Source organism: Coptis chinensis, chromosome 8 (assembly GCF_015680905.1).
Source record: "Coptis chinensis isolate HL-2020 chromosome 8, ASM1568090v1, whole genome shotgun sequence".
NCBI classification, from domain to species: domain Eukaryota; kingdom Viridiplantae; phylum Streptophyta; class Magnoliopsida; order Ranunculales; family Ranunculaceae; genus Coptis; species Coptis chinensis.
In genome coordinates this window covers 46370885-46388498 of record NC_141463.1, presented here as the reverse complement: position 1 = coordinate 46388498, position 17614 = coordinate 46370885, and the positions used below count along the sequence as shown (strand labels likewise).

The following is a 17614-nucleotide window of genomic DNA, read 5'->3' as shown; positions in this document are numbered from 1 at the left end:
CTGTCGCGCCACCGTCGCGCCACCACCACTGTTTGCTTCAGTCGGTCGATACAAATTCCACCACCACATCCCATTTAAACCCCCACTACATTCCAAACACTAAAATGGCTCAACAACGTCGAATTTTGCCGGTGCAAGCTTTTACTGGCGACCACTTCGCGCCGTTTTACGGTGACGAAATGATCAGTAGAGACTGGAATAGCTTGTGGTACTCGATTGAAGCCTATTACCACGAGGACTTAGTCCGACGGTTCTACAATACGAGGGAGTTGGAAGGGACTAGGATTTTTGTTGTGGTGGCGAAGAGGAGGAAGGAAGTGACGACGGGGTTGTTGGTTGAGATTCTAGGCATTCCGCCTAGAATCCATCTGGATGTCACGTTGCAGGAGTCCCAATATAATGGGGTAGAGCCATTGATGAACGTGGCCCGATTCTGACTGAAAGGAAACTACAATGCGAGATCGCATTGTGTGTTCACCGAGCATCCCTTAGGACCAACCCACCGGCCGCAGCTTCGATGGATTGGTCCGGAACATCCGGGAAGGAGAAGGTCAGCGACATCGGCCCGAAACTGCCTCCACATCTTATGGATACTCGGGGAGCGTAAGTACCGTTCAGATCTTAGAGTTTTTATTTAGCATGATTAGGGGAGTAGGGAAGTTTGTTGCACCTCTCCCTGTGTTGATAACCAAGATCATGCTGAAGTTGAGAGCAGCTCAGGCATCTGATAGGACATACATCACCCTACACTGAAACCCTCGCATCTATAAGGAGTGTGTCCAACGAGTTTGGAGGTTGGCTGATGATAGAGAAGAAGACGAGGAGGATGGGGGAAACGAGAATGTTGAGGAGTATGATGGGGGAAATGAGAATGCCTCGGAGGATGAGGAGGACTTGACGTGTTTTGATGCGGATGCCTTGGAGAGGTCTTTGGTCGAGGCGAGCGTATGGCTGTGATTCATCGTGGCATCGCGTTAAAACACTACTATCTGCGAAGACCTCCGGACTCAACAGGCAACGATGCATCATAACTTTGAGATCCGTACACAGAGAGAGGATGAGAGGTGGGAACAGATGAGGGCCGAGCTAGAAGCTCAGCGCCAGTTCGGCCGAGATGCTTACACGATTCCCACCTCACGGGGATTCTCCGTCTGAGGACACACCATCGAGGCACGAGCGTCGTCGCCGAAGGACGGATGGTGCTGGCCCATCGGGAGCTCAGGAGCCATCTCCTGAGCGTGTGCCCTCCGCTACCAGTACAGGAGTGATTAGGGATAGTATAGTTTGATGCTCTATTTTTATTTGTAGTTTCATTATTGTCATTTATTTTCATGTAAGTTTTATTTCCGTAATTTGAATTTTGTAGTGAAATGTGCTTCGAATGAAAATTTAATATAATGTGGTTATTTTCATTATGCGTGGTTGTTTAATATTGATCCCACCTTCCCAAATTGTTTGGGGGTGGTTTTATCTATTCCAGCATGATTTTTATATGACCCTCGTCTTAGAATTTATTGTGGAGTCAAGGTGAAAATATGGCCGTTTAGGCATATCTATGAATAAGTATCATGGTAGGATGAAATATCGATTAAATAGGTAGATTCTATCATTAATTCAACCTAAAAGATACTAGGTTTGTTTTAGAATCAAGAAAATGAGTTGTTTCCGTTTTCGGGTTTGGAAATTTTGGTATTTTCGAAAACCGCCGTAAAAACCTTTTGGCAACTTCCCGATCCGTTTTAGCAACTTAAAACCTATATAAACTTCATACATTCTACACTCACAACTCACAATACACCTAACCTCCATAACTCACCGTTCACTCCCACGAATCCCACGTTTCGTCTCATTTTCCGAAGTTTCAAAGAACTCCGAAGCACTTCGCTGCCTCTGAGAAGCGACTCGCTCTCTCGCAATTTTTTCAGTTTTTGTCGAGGCCTTTTCGCGCCGCAAGGTGGTGAGCGACCCGCGTTCAAACACTGGAATTCCAATTCTTCAGAGCGCACTCGCGCCCTAAGAGAGTGCACTCGCGCCCTGACTTCCATGGACCTGAAAAATTCCAGTTTTCTGCGGGTAGATTCCGGATCATTCGCAGCTATTCCAGAGTGTAATTTTGAGATGACATCTCCAACATTGATACCGGAACAGTCTTTCGAAGATTTGTTCCAAAGCACTACTTATGGTGCTTGGTTTCGCGAAGCGATCACATATGTTGGTTGGGAGCTGCTTATGGTAAGACCTGATGCACTTTATTCTCCAACACTAGCATCTTATTTTTACGATAAATGCATTTTCTTTGAAAGACCAGATGGAGAACAAGTGTTCTCCATTAACATTGATAATGAACCAATGGAAATTACTAGGTTCTTGCTAGCATTTGTTCTTGGACTTGCTATGCCCGCTGAAATACAAGACCCATGGTGTTATTGGGTAGATAATATGTATGTCTACACTTATGAGTTTTTGCATGAGTCGTATGGGGTGGGCATTTTCCGTATCGAGGACCAAGGGGACTATAACGTCGCTTTTGGTAGTCTGTCCATGAACATAGGAACTGTTATGTTTTGGATCATGCTAAACATTTTAGGGAATGGCGTTTTCTTACGTGAATGATGCCACTTGCAGCGTTTTCCTTGCTTTAGCCACGGGACGTATTTGTCATGACCTTCCCCGAACCTTGATGTCTAGTTTAGCTCGATCCCATAGCATGAGGCATAAGTTCCTTCTTATGCCTGTTCTAGTTTCCCGTATTATGCTATGTTTCTTTCCTGTTTTTTGTACACGTTTCACGGATTGGATTACGGTCTACACTGTACGACCCACCAATAGTATTATTCGGTCCTTCCGTGCAATGACTTGGCAAGGGTGGAGGATACAACCTCATCAGGTTGCACCCTACCCATCCGTCAAAGTGGCTCTTAATAGGTTAGCAATAATAGATGATAAATGGTGGGAAGCCCGGCAAATTATCATGGCATGGCAGATCCTAAAGGAACCTCACTTCTTTATGGAAGAAGAGGATGAGGAAGATGATGAGTAATGCGGGAGATAAGGTAAGTTTTCATTCTAGTTAGTGTTTGCTTATGTCCCAAGCAATTTCATTCTTGTTAACCCCATAATGGGTAGAACTTCATTATAGAGTTCGCGTCGAGTTTTATTTCCTATATTAGTATGCGTTCTAACTTTGTTTTGCGATGTTCCCGAATTTCACACGCTTCAATGGTATTTTTCCTACCCTTTTTATTTACAATAGTTTGAGGACAAAGCATGCTTCTTGTTTGGGGGCATAGAAACACGTGTAATTAAGGCATCTGTTAGGATATAGATATGTATATTATGCATTTGTCTTCTAGTTAAAATTTCAAAATTTCAAAAATATAAATAAATAAGTTCATGCTATACACTTAGGAATATTGGTATTGTTTTCCTTCTCTATGCTCTTAACAATCTAAAAGTCTCAATGAGCTTTTGCATCGGAGAAAATAATTGTTAGGAACTTAGGTTAATATGTAGGTAATAATCTTTGCATCTATCTATAAATATATTACATGAGTATCTATGATTGTTAGCGATGAAGTTTCTGAAATCTAGGCTAGAGTACTTATTCTACAAATCCTGTGAGAATATAGCCTAAAGCCTTATATGAAACTAAAACATTTGAGAAATGACACAAGGGAGAAGTAAAATCCGGATAGAAAATCACACGTCCACTTGCTTGATCACTATACCATATCCTAAGCGAGAATTTAGGCCCTCTTTGGATCGATATAGCCAGAAATTCAAACCTATGAATTATTTTCCACTAGTAATTAAGCCCTCGAGCCTTTCTTTAGCCTTTCATAAACCACAAATCCTTTACCATGTTACAAAACAAAACAAACTAAAAAATTCAACCTACCCAATTTAGATAAGTCTGAAAATAGAATGAGGAAGAAAGAAGAAGAAAAAAACTTGTGTAAACAAAAGTTAGTTAATGGCTTCAGAAAATAAAGAAAAGAAGTTTCCATCCAAAGAAAATAAAAATAAAAATAGAAATAAAATAAAAACTCCAAAAATAAAATAAAAAGGAGTCAAAAGCCAAAGAAAAGAAAAAGAAAAAAAACATGGTTAAGGATGGAAACAAAGTGTAGAAGCAAAAGTAAATAACAAGGTTTTCTCTAGTTACATAATCTAAAGACTCTATTATCTCAGACTTGTCCTTTTTGAATATCCATTTCCTTCATTCTTAAACCATCTCCTAATCCCCGCAACACCTAATAAAGACCTCTAGCTCAATTAGGAATATGTTAGTGTAATAGTAAGTGGCAGATGTGTTTGATCGACTCCGGCTTCCTTGTTGTCATTGAGATTGTAAGGTAAAGTGTGCCCACCGCATTAATCGGAGTAGGGAACTTGAGTGGAAAAATCGAGTGTTGTATCTTGACTATTATTGTGAGAACCTACTTAAAGATGCTATTTCAAGTTTCAAACTTAAACCTGCTAGGCATTTCATAGTATTACTCATTGTATATATATTTATTGTAGATGATTGATTATTATGCATATATTAGCTTAGGTTTTCGACTTGATTACTCTATATGCATTGCTAGTGAGAGGTATAGTTAATTTAGAGCATGAATCTGAAGACAATAGTTTTATTTCTTAGTCGTTGTAGTATAGATGAAGTTTGTGAGTACCTTCACTGGAAAAACTCTCACGAGGCTATAACTTGTCCACTAGGGAATTCCTAGTGGTTTAAGGCCTTGTTGCATATGGTCAATGCAATCGCATTGGCGAAATAAACGAGTAGATAGAACTCCATTTTTGGTCACTTATTCTAATTTCTCATCTTTGCTTGAGGACAAGCAAAATGCTGTTTGGGGTGGTTTGATAAGAGCCCAAAACTGTAGTTTAACCCCCTAGAATAGTCATACTTTTAGACCAATTATGTGAGTAATAATTAAGAGTTAACACTGATTACGTGTTTTTATGCATTTCAGGTTTCAAAGTCCATTATGTGCAGAAATGTGCCACTTTAGCGAGATAAAGGAGCAAGGGTCGGTTACTAAGTAGTTCCGTGATTAAAGGCCAAGATTCAAGAAGACAAAGCCTTCCTAAAGCCCGGTCAAATGCTGAAAAGTCGACACGGGCAGAAACAACACACAAGTTAGCAAAACTTCCAAAGGCCGTATCTTTGGACTCAGACCTCAGAATGGGGCCTACCTTATGTCAAAACGACCGGCTCGGAAAGAGATTTCCAATGGTCTAAGCCTTGACCCAATCAGAACAGCAAAAGTGGACAAAAAGTCTATTGAAGCCAACTGCAGCTGAAGAGGCCTTTTTGGACTGAAAGAATTGGGTTTTGGGCCTGATTCTCTGGCCCAAAACATGGCTCCAAGCCCATGCACGATTTTTGGATCTAAAAGTATAAAAACCAAAGCTTAGCTCTTTGTTAATGGTAGCTAGTTAGACCTAAAACAATATAGATAATTCTAGATCTAGTTTTCAGTAGATTAATTAAGTTTTAGTTCCATTTTCAATTCTTGTTTTAGATTAAGTCTTTGAATCATTGTTCTTGATTGATTAGATAACTAAAATAGTTATTTTGTCAATTTCTATTCTTGTCATTTACATTTTGTTAGATTTGATTTCATTTATTACTTGGTATTCAATTCTTAGTTATTAATTCGATTTTAATTATTGTTTAATTTAGATTAGTAAATTTCAATTCTTTATATCATGTGTAGTTTTAATTTAATCGGAAATGATTACGTAATGATTCTCGGCTAAACCTCCATTAGAGGGGGTTGAGAAGCCTTGATGAAAGCTTGATTCCGATTATCGTAGAAGTCGTCGTAATTTCCTTCCACTCTAGAAACGATTAGTTTACCATGAGAATGGGTTTGATCGTTCACATGCTAGTTATGAATTGGTAGGAATGCCATGTGTAATTAGGGATTAGGAAGAACCAATTGTTCTGCGAAGGGCGATTCAATTCGGATTACTGACGATTAAATCGTTAATAGGATTAAGTCGAAGTTATGGTGGAATCAATCCCCTCTAACTCCTTATCATCGAATCAACGTAGCATTCCCATAGTTATTTTGATAACCGACTAGTTGCATCTTGTGGGTAGTTGCATCGTAGTCTAGTTGTCACTTAAGTAAAATCTCTCATTAGACTTAGAGTAGAGTAATTAGACTAGAAAAAACAACATGCGGAAGGACTAGGAGTGGAACGAATCACTCTACTCCACTATATCTCATAGGATTGAGAGTAGAATCTTTGATAAATTAGGCACGTAAACTATCGTTTAGTTTTACTTACGTTTAGAGTTTCATCGCTTTATTCATTAGTAAAATTATTCTTTTTACGTTTATCATGCGGCTATTGTTCTAGTTGGATCATGAGGATTAATTGAGGTTGGAATATCGACTTGGGCTTGTTGGTTTACTGGGCTGTTGGAAGCTTGAACCGTTGTTAATGGCGGCCAGAGAATCACCCAGGGGATTTGATTAAATGAACTGTGGTGGTGTTGGGTTGGACGATGTTGGGTGACTAATGTAGTGTGTAAGGGATGCAAATGGGGGTGTTGGGAGCTTGGAGAAAGCCGTTAATGGCGGCATGAAGATTCCAGATCCAGTTTTGGTTGAGGATTTTAAATTTAAGAATTGAGTTTTTGGCTTTTAGTAAAGTTGTATGGTTTGTGTTTAGGAGTGATTTCGGTTGGTTGAAATGGGAGATGGTGGTGGCCAAAATTTGGGCTGCTGGTGGTGGTAGCTAGTGAGGAAGAAGACCTGTTGGTCGGCTTGGGCCTTGGGCCCAGTTTTGGATTAAATTGGTTGGGCCAAAAACCTTATTTTGTTTGGGCCTTTTCTAATTGGTTTTCTTTGGGACCTAACCAAGTTAAGTTTTAGGCCAGTTCTCTTTGTTTTGTTTTGGGCCGAAATCTAGTAGTGTGTTGGGCCAGTTCCAGATTAAGTGGTGGACCAGTTTTGGTTTAGTTTGGGCCCAGTTTAGGTTAAGTTGTTTGGGCTAAAACTAATTGCTTTTCTTTGGACCAGTTTCAAGTTAGTTTTAGGGCCGGTCCATATAACTTAAAATGGATCTAATTGGGTCTTTAAATGTTCAGACTTCCGGGTTCTAAGGTTTGGGCTTGGCCAGTTGGGTCCGAACCATTAACTTAGTCAGGAGACCATGAGCCATGCACATTGACCTTTGCCCTTAGCCATGAACCATGGCTATGACCCTGAACCTGTCGAACATGGAAACGACAGTTTGACTTTGACAATGACAGTTTGACTTCGACCATAATGTGTTGACTTTGACTTTGACTTTGACCGTTGACCGTGGAATGTTGACTTTTTCCAGTTTTTTTCGCATGTTTAAGTATATGGACAAATGTAGTAATAAAATATTGTCGGAAACTGTATAACCTTGTTTGTCATTATCTAATTAAGTTTTGACGTGAGTAGTACAATATATAATTGGCACGTAACTAGAGGGGAATTCTGATAATAAGAATTTGATATATATGTTTTTATGAGTATTAAATTATATACGGACTTAGATTCATGGACTTTGATTGTGGACTGTGGACTGTTTAATTGTGCTACATTTTATGTTGTAAATTGTATGGACAAATCAAATGCTAAAATGCTGTAGAAGCTTGTATAAATTTGGTTGTCATTATCTAATTAAGATTTGACGTTGATATTGTGATCTTATATAATATGTTGGGATGTATATATTAAATGCAATAGTTTTGGAGACATAAATGTATAAACGCTCCATTATTTTATATGTGAGATGCTACTATGAGGTAGTATAGTATGTGTGGATATTTTCCCACGGGATTATGACTTAGTGCAATAATGTATTGGCACGTGACAGAATGAAAGTGGTTATGAGATATAATTGAGATATTTCTAAATATTGTGGCTTAGTGCAATAAGGTATTTGACCTGCATGTGATATAGTGGAATTATTATGAGTCATTAATGTATGACACTTGAATAAATTACGTAACGAAAATCCTAGAACCTAGCTACCACAACTCATGTAATTTGCCCTGTGTGGGCGTGTGCAATTTGATTGGCCCTTCTGGCGTTTCAGTGAATCTGAATGGCCTTCGGGCGTAAGTAATTTGATTGGCCCTTCTGGCGTTTCAGTGAATCTGAATGGCCTTCGGGCGTAAGTAATGTGATTGGCCCTTCTGGCATTTCAGTAAAGCTGAATGGCCCTTCTGGCATAGCCGAATAGTGGCTTGATTATTTCGTTCGCAAAATAGAACGAGACGCGCGATATTTTATGACGAATAGTGGCAGTACTTACATAATGGCTTTCGTGTGAGGGTTACCTGGTGTGCGGCATCCCGCTCAGGGTAGTTACGCACGGAGTGGTTCATTATGTAAGGGGAGGCATGTGGATGTACATGTTTGGCGTTGGGAAGCGATTGTGGTAGCCAGAGAAACTAGGTAAGACATAGATACGACGTGATTTTAGGGACACACAAAGAAAGCCTTAATTAATATAATTATGGTAATATGTTGGTTAATGATATATCTTTAGACAGATGATTGTATATGGTTTGGCATAAGGGTGGGTCAAACTAATTACTTGGAGAGCGACCCACCCACTATTGTTATTGAGCATGAAATGCGATGCGGATATAATATGCATGGTTGGTTATTTGTTTAGTTAGAACCTAAAACCTCGATGGAGGAACTACATGCCTTATTTATTATGAGTATAGTTTGTTGTGTGGTTAGTGGAAAGTTAAGACGCCTCAGTGGAGGAACTACCTGCCTTAGTTATTGAACTTAAGGATGTCGTATTAGTTGTTGGGAGTTAAGGCGCCTCGATGGAGGAACTAACTGCCGTATGGATTGTGTATATATATGTATAATTATATGTTGTATTTTAGAGCTACTCACACTAGCATTTTTATAATGCTGACCCGATTTGCATGTTTGCTTATCGGGTGTGTTCATTAAATGAACATAGTTGATAAGTCTTGACAGGTTTAGTGTTGAAGAAGATTGGTTGCTGCTTGTGGTTTGCGTTAGTGTTGCATTTCAAGATAGGCTTTGTTTTTCTTTGAGGTGATATAGATTTTCAGTTGAGATAAGGTTATTTGCATTTTCATTTGTAAATTTTTGTAATGAAGAGGATTTTTGTTTAAGTTAAAATTTTTATTGGTTTTTAACTATCTGCATATTTAAACTGTTTATGGGTTTTTGGGAAGTGGAGAGTGCGTCACACCTCAGAAATCGAAGAGTCGGGAACAAATATTGTTTTTTCGAATTCTGTCGAAATTCGGGGTGTGACAGTCCACGTACTGCATACGGTGGCGAGTTGGGCTTCTGGCATTTTTACAACTTCCCACATTTGCATAGAGTTCATCGCACTGATCGTCTAAGCAGCTCACTCGCCAAAATCGGTGTCTCGATTCAAGAGATATGAGCTTTTGAAGTTTGATGTTTCTATGCACATAATCCCTTTATGACTTGGAATCGTCCTGTTAGAGTTCTTGGGCTTTAGGCTGATTTTGTTGAGCTTTGCATGAGCTAAATCAAAAGGTTTACGTAGGCCCATTATTCCATGCTTAAATATTGGTTTTATCATCATTTTTACGTTGGTTGCGCAAACTTGCAAAAGTACGAAAATACGATTATTTCATGATTATTAAGTACATAATTAACCAAAATGTTATGTCTCTACAGGGTTTATAATACAATTTTGGGTGCTTATCACAACATAAAGCTCAGATTGGAAGGATACTTACAAAACAGATTGAGCGATCCATGTCTTTCAAATTCACCTCCAAATCCTTCCCAGTCTCCAACGCATTCCTATCCCCATCCATAACAATACTTTCCATCAATCCATTAGCAACCAGAGAAGACTTGAAAATACAGTCCTTATTTTTCACCAGCCGCGTCAGCCCACTCACAGGGTCATAATAGGTGACCGTCCTATCCAGAACATCAGAATTACCAGTCTCTTCACCTTGATGTCTCATCTCCACTACGCACCCTAACACCACCATTTCCACCACTCACAGTTGTCTCCCTCAACTGGTTCAATGACACTTCCCCACTCATACTACCACTAGTAATCAACATGACAAACACAAAAGCGAAAAGGGAAACAAAAAGATCTAATTTTTATCAAAGATAACGCACCTGGAGACGAAAGGTTGATTTTTTTTTTCTTTTCTTTCTTCTTCTTCCTTTGTTTTGATAGAATGAGAAGGCAAATGACCTTCAGACAAAAAACAACCCTTTAGCCGCACAAATCTTGAAGCAACCAAAACGTTTATCTTTCCCACAAAACACAATCATAACCAACTTACCTCGCCCACAAACCTGCCGCGATTTGGGCCTATGGATCAAATCCAACCAATTTCCAACACAATTTCCAAAACCGTTCACTTCTTTCAAATAAACCAGCTGTAGGACAATTGTCAGAAAGATCTTTACTTTATATTTTCTTTTCACACCAACGCCTATCCAAAAAAATAAATAAAATAAAGGGGGTTGTGTAAGTACCATTCTTTCTCAAACCAATCACTACAACACAAGTGTCCACACACCAGGTAGTATCTACACAGCTCGTATATCACAAGGTCGTACTACGCCACCAGGACGTAACCACGACCCAAACTCAGGTTGTCCCAAATATCAAATACAGCCATACATGGAAACAAATGATCTACCGTGGTCCTGAAGCTCAGTCAATGCACCAATGAAGGAGGCATTTACTTTGTAACAGCAAAAGTAATGGCAAATTATCAAGAGAGCACAAAATAGGGATCTACACTTCACAACGGCCTGAAGCAAATAAGGAAAGTCAGACCAAACACTTATAAGTAGAGAGAGATGAACTACGTAAGGCTGGATTTAAGTTAACCCAAGAAACATGATACGTAGGCAACTCTTATCCCAAGAAATAGTGCAGCCATTCCCAATCAACCTCAACATCAGGTTATAGGTAGAAACCTATACATATACAAAAAGCAACTTAGTTAAAGTGGAAAAAAGGGTTAACGAGTATTACCCCCACCACCACCAATAGATGAGCCAATTAGGATTCCCTCCCCCCACTAGATGGGAAATTAGGGTCTCCGCCCCAAATACACACAAAATAAGCACGATCAATCCAAGTTAGCTTTTTTTTTTATGTGTACTTGGGGGGGGGGGAGACCCTAATTTCCCCATCTAGTCAGGGTAGTACTAATTAACCTAAAAAAAAAATTAAAATGGTAATGAACTTAGGTTAGCTGCAATTACCATGTGGAGATCGGGAGGTCGGGGAAAATTCAACTGCGGATCTTCAATGGTTTCTTGTAGAATTCTTGAATCATTTGCTGAACCTTCCTAACCAAGAAGAACAAAAGTAAAACACATATCAAAGTCGCATGCACACAGGACTTTTTGAGTTGGTATGCCCTTCCTCCCTCGATACGGTATTTGTACTTTACCAGATGGCATAGCTATTGGAATGTGTGTCCCATCAATTGCCCCAATACAATTCTAAAAAACAAAACATACTAAGCTTTTAATATGATATCACTAATATAAAACCTACTCCATATAAAACATATACATTTTAAATGACAAAAGCCTCTAACATGTGAAAATTGTTACCTTGAACCACGAATATCCACTTATCGTCTTTGCTCCTTAGATACGAGTGTGTAGTAGTCATGTCGGAGGGGGAAGGGGATATAACTTCTTTTAAAAACTTACAAACAACTTTCAACACTGTTTTGAAGTGTCGAGATACAGTTTCTCCAGAATGTTGGAACCAATCGGCAACAGTTCTATTGGATTGGTTATGACCAATAGTATACAAGAATATACACATTTGTTCTTCCACAGTAACATACCGTGTGTCCCTAACTAAACCCCTGACTCTTAAATATGACACAGGTCATATAAGACGTTTGCTTTCATCCGAAACATATTATCTATGGACCTATTTTCATTTCCTTCAAGCCAATTGATCACATACGTACTGCTTTCCTGACAATAAATCATTGTGATATGGTTGCTTATTGATATAGTTAGTATACTTAATAATAGCCTCCATTGCAATCAATTCGGCAACTTCCCATTCTGTCACTCGTATCGGTTGAGGTAGAACTTGTTGAACTCATATCTTTATCCTGTTGAATTTGAAAAAGAAATATAGTGTTAATTTATGATACATCAGCAATATAGCAATATAGTAGAATTTGAAATATTATATTCATGCAACTAAAAATGGTCTTGAATATGATACAGCATGTCAACTTAAAATATCACACAGGTCATATAGTTCGTCTATAAGAATACCCTTTGTATCCATGCAATTTTTCTTTGAGAAAACATGGATACATCATGTCAAAAGTACCTCCATTAAATGAAATAGTCCTCTAATATTTTTCTTGGTTTATGAATTGACATGGTTGGTGGTCTATTTAAAAAACATATACAATATTTTCCATAATAAACTCCGCAAACATAACTTTGATGATGGTGTCTAATAGTTAGAGATAAAAAAGGTTCATTGAGATTTTTTTTTTTATCCTGCTTTGACTATATTTGGCCATTTATATTTGAGATTAGAAGTTAGTTGCTTTTTCTCTTTTGTAATCTCTGCGTAGCATACCAGGGTTATGGTTGTTGTCAATCTATTGCTTTATCTGGGCTGAGACAAAGAGGTGACGGAAGTATTTCGATACCAATTGGGATGCGTGCTGGGATATTATCATCCAGTTTTATCTTACAAACAGGCGGATTCCTAATCTATCATTATAATTATACTCTTTGGCTAGTTGGTGCAAACCCATATCAAAGAAATGCCAAGCTAGGATCCAAGAATGATAATCAAAAATCAAAATGTCAGACAAAAACCTTTTGACCTCTTTACTAGTTTCTCACTCAAGAACCTAACCTGAATCAAGAAACCCGACAACTGGCTTTCAGGGCCCTGAATTTTAATATTGACAGCCACAAAGTTCCAGAAAGAGAACTTTAATATACTTCTCTAAGCTGAGTTAGGACTCTATTTCATCTCATATGCGGCATGGATATTGTCAGTTCTCTAGCACCGGGAAGAGGTAAAAGGCGATTTATGCTCGCTATCACAAACTATTTTACCAAATGGGTAGAAGCCATAGCTCTACAACACATAAAAGAGCAGGATGTGATAAATTTTCTCTTCGAAAGGGTAATATGTTGATATGGGTTGCCGTATGCTATCATATCGGATAACAGGCCACAATTCGAGAGAGGAAAAGTAAAAGCTTTCTTGGAATCATATAAGGTAAAACACTTCACATCTGCACCATATTATGCTCAAGGTAACGGGCAAGCTGAGGCAACAAACAAAACCATTATGGATAATATTAAGAAAAAGTTGGAAGACAAGAAAGGTCTCCGGGTGAATGAATTAAACAACGTTCTATGGGCTTATAGAATGACACCTCGAACTGCCACTGGTGAATCGCCATTCACATTAGCTTATGGCATGGAAGCAGTAACTCCATCTAAAATGGTGGTATCGACATCCAGAACCAAAGTCTTAATGAATGGCCAAAATGATGAAATAATGGCAGCAGAAGTCCTAAATCTCGAAGAAATAAGAGATCAAGCAAGATTAAGGCTCGACACATACCATCGGCAGCTTAGAAAAACTTTCAACAAGAAAGTAAGAGAAAGACATTTTCAGGAAGGTGATTTGATCTTGAAAATGGTCACTCAAGCAACTAAAGAGAAACGGGCAGGCAAACTAGCAGCAAGCTAGGAATGGCCTTACATCATTCGTAAGGTAGGGATTAATGAGGCTTATTACTTGAAAGATGCACAAGGTGAAGTCTTAGCAAAACCTCAAAATATAACAATTTGAAAGTATTTTATCAATAAAGAATATTCTAAATGTCATGATGTATTTTTCGAGTTATGCATTCAATAAAGAGATTGGTATTTCCAAAGGCAATATCTATACAAATATCGTAAATCCTGGTATTTGTAGAATTATATGTTGATAACAGGTCAAATAAAAAATCCTGGTGATCTCTAGATTCTCATCTTGACACCAGGTCAAAGAAAAAATCCTAGTGATATGTAGATTCTCATCTCGATACCAGGTCAAAAAATCCAGTTATTGGCAGCAATGTCGAGTTCGAGTAAAAAAATCAAGTTCTTGGCAGCAATGTTGAGTTTGGGTAAAAAAATCCAGTTCTTGGCAGCAATGTCGAGTTCGGGTAAAAAAATCTAGTTCTTGGCAGCAATATCGAGTTCGGGTAAAAAATTCAGTTCTTGGCAGCAATGTCGAGTTTGGGTAAAAAAATCTAGTGCTTGGCAGCAATATCGAGTTCGGATAAAAAAATCCAGTTCTTGGCAGCAATGTCAAGTTTGGGTAAAAAATCTTGGTATTGGCAGAAATGTCGATATCAGGTCAAGATCGTGATGATACCAAAATCAGGTCAAGAATCATCCTAAGACATTATCAAATAAGCTCAAAGAAATTCATAGTATCTGTAGTGCCATATGCTCGGTCAAATCACAAAGAGGCAAACAATACACATAATGTATGTAACACAAGTGATACTATTTTTGAGTGGAGTAGTATCGAATTTTGAATTTTTGATTCAAATATGTCTTAGTACAAATCGGTCCTACTTTGAGGGGAGTAGTATCGAAATTGTAATTTGATTTCCAAGTTACGTACTACAAGTGTCATTTGATAATATTTGGAAATGGGGTAGCATCAGAATTTTTTGTTTTTGGTTATTGCAATGTGAAAAAATTGAATATTTTAAGCACAGGTAGTACGATAATAATTCATATTAAAAAGAACTGGTTTATTCTTCTTTTCTTAAAAAGTAAACAGAACATTAAAAAGTAAATAACATAAAGAAAACATCAGTCATCATCCTCATCTTCATCTTCATCCTCGTCATCTGCCTCATCATCTTTATACTCATCACCATCATCCCCATCAGTTGAATCCCCATCATAACCTTTTTCTTCATAGCAATAAGGGTCTCGAAGCCATTCATCTTCTTCGTCTTTTTCTGTTATTTTTTCATCTATTTTTTCTTTTTTTTTTTTTTTTTCTTCTTCATCGTCTGAGTACTCACTGGTAGGACAATCATACCAATGAGACCACTCAAGGAGAACCATGAAAACAACAAAAGCAATAAGGAAGTATGAAAGATGAGACATTTTTTTTTATGGTGACTCATGTAGTTTGAGGGTCATTTTAAAAAAGTAAAAAATTATGAAAACGAGTAAATTTAATAGTGATTAGTAAGAAAACATGAAAATTTAATGTTGATTAACAAGAAAACGAGGAAGCTTAATGGAATTAGTTGAAAAATTAATTCTTGGTTATCTGTATGCGGGACGGTTTAAGAAGTGTTAATTCATTGAATAATAATTCATTAAAATTTAATGGACAGTTAATTCAATGCATGTTGGTTTTTGAGTCATTTTTTTTAATTCATTTATTGTTGGTAATGTGAGTCTTTAAGTTGAGTAAATATTCAAGTCAGTGGATAAATATTACGTGTTTCATTACCAAAATTGTCATCAAGAGCAAAGCTACTTCAAATCCTAGTATATGTAGTGCCCTTGACTCGATACCAGGTCAAAGAAAGTTCAAAGACAACGGTGTCTGTAAAGCTATCTCGATACCCAAGGTATGTTACCAATAGATACTACTTTTAAGTAATATAGTATCAAAATTTCCAATTTCTTTTCAAATAATTCTATGTTGCAATTGATACTACTTTTAAGTGGAGTAGTATCGAAATTTTAAATTTCTTTTCAAAATATTACTAAGTATCAATTGATACTACTTTAAGTGGAGTAGTATCGAAATTCTAAATTTCTTTTCAAATATTACTTAGTATCAATTGATACTACTTTTAAGTGGAGTAGTATCAAAATTCTAAATTTCTTTTCAAATAGGCTTAAATACAGAAATATGCAACGTACTTAGGTCCATTTAACACTTGTATCAACATACAATTTTTTTTTAACAAATGTATCAATGTACTATGCATGATTTAACAAAAATAGCAATCCATTAAGATCCGTCAGTTAAGTGATGATGTGTCCATTTTTTTTTCAATTTCATTTTTTTGCATTTTCCACTTGGCATACTAGCTCAGCATTTCTACCACCTCAGCAGGGCCCAAAACTGACCCATATAACCCGTTTTCATCATTTTTTTCACCCATTTTTTAATTTATGAATGAACTGTTTCACATGGTTTAGAATTTTGATACTCTATCAGTCCACCTAATCCTCCAAGCTCTGTTATGTACCAAGTGTCATTCCCATTTTGACCACCCGACACTTGTGAAATTGGCAGCACTAATTGTCTTTCGTGCTAGCAATATGAACTGTCTGGAGTTAGGACGACAACCAGACATGGGTGCACAAGTAAATAATCTTAATACAGTAAACAAATCTAAACAAACCTGTATGTACGTACCAAGATAAAATGATATAAATGGGTTGGGTAAATGAATATGAGTTGAACAGAAATGTGTACTACTGTAATCACCAAATTTAGCATCAGTATATGTCTAGAGTATTGATAAATCTATAATAGTATAATTGCATGCTTCAAATACTGAGAGTATATAAATGATAATGATTCAGCCGCACTCTGTGCCAAGAAATTGTGTACGAAAAGAGAAAAGGAGCCAAACATTTCAAATTAGCTAGCTTCTAATTTTATCCAAGTGAACATTTCAAAACACCATATAAAAAACCGAGCTAAAATTCAATTCCAACTATCAAAGATAACCAAAGCTTATTTTTGGTTTTATTTGTACAAATTTGATTTTGAACCCTAATTTGAGATAAATAGAAGGAAATGGGTTCGAAAATGGGTGAAAGAGATGATGAAAACGGGTTATATGAGTCAGTTTCGGGCCCCGTTGATGTGGCATGCCGAGTGGAAAATGCAAAAAAATGAAATTGAAAAAAAAATGGACACATCATCACTTAACTGACGGATGCTAACAGATTGCTAATTTTTTGAAATCGGGCATAGTACATTGATACGTTTATGAAAAAAAAATCTATGTTGATACAAGTGTTAATAGGACCTAAGTATGTTGCATATTTTTGTATTTAAGCCTTTCAAATATTACTTAGTATCAATTGATACTACTTTTAAGTTGAGTAGTATCGAAATTCTAAATTTCTTTTCAAAATATTGCTTAGTATCAATTGATACTACTTTTAAGTGGAGTAGTATCGAAATTCTAAATTTCTTTTCAAAATATTGCTTAGTATCAATTGATACTACTTTTAAGTGGAGTAGTATCGAAATTCTAATTTCTTTTCAAATATTATTTAGTATCAATTGATACTACTTTTAAGTGGAGTAGTATTGAAATTCTAAATTTCTTTTCAAATATTACTTAGTATCAATTGATACTACTTTTAAGTGGAGTAGTATTGAAATTCTAAATTTCTTTTCAAATATTACTTAGTATCAATTGATAGTACTTTTAAGTGGAGTAGTATCGAAATTCTAAATTTATTTTCAAAATATTGTTTATTATCAATTGATACCACTTTTAAGTGGAGTAGTATCGAAATTCTAAATTTATTTTCAAAAT

At 37.0% G+C, this 17614-nt stretch overlaps 1 protein-coding gene and 1 pseudogene across 1 annotated transcript; one reads left to right on the top strand and one right to left on the bottom strand.

The window, feature by feature from the left end:
* The window catches only part of LOC147481664 (uncharacterized), a 30104-nt pseudogene extending 18630 nt beyond the window's left edge, over nucleotides 1–11474 (bottom strand).
* A 1891-nt stretch (nucleotides 11475–13365) lies between these two features.
* LOC147481663 (uncharacterized) lies at nucleotides 13366–13773 on the top strand. Its single transcript, XM_086579004.1, has one exon. The coding sequence runs from the start codon at nucleotides 13366–13368 to the stop codon at nucleotides 13771–13773; it is 408 nt and encodes a 135-aa protein (XP_086435130.1).
* Nucleotides 13774–17614: the final 3841 nt, after the last annotated feature.

Bases quoted from the DNA above. Each gene is read 5' to 3' on its own strand.
- LOC147481663 (XM_086579004.1), top strand. From the start codon at position 13,366: ATGGATAATATTAAGAAAAAGTTGGAAGACAAGAAAGGTCTCCGGGTG.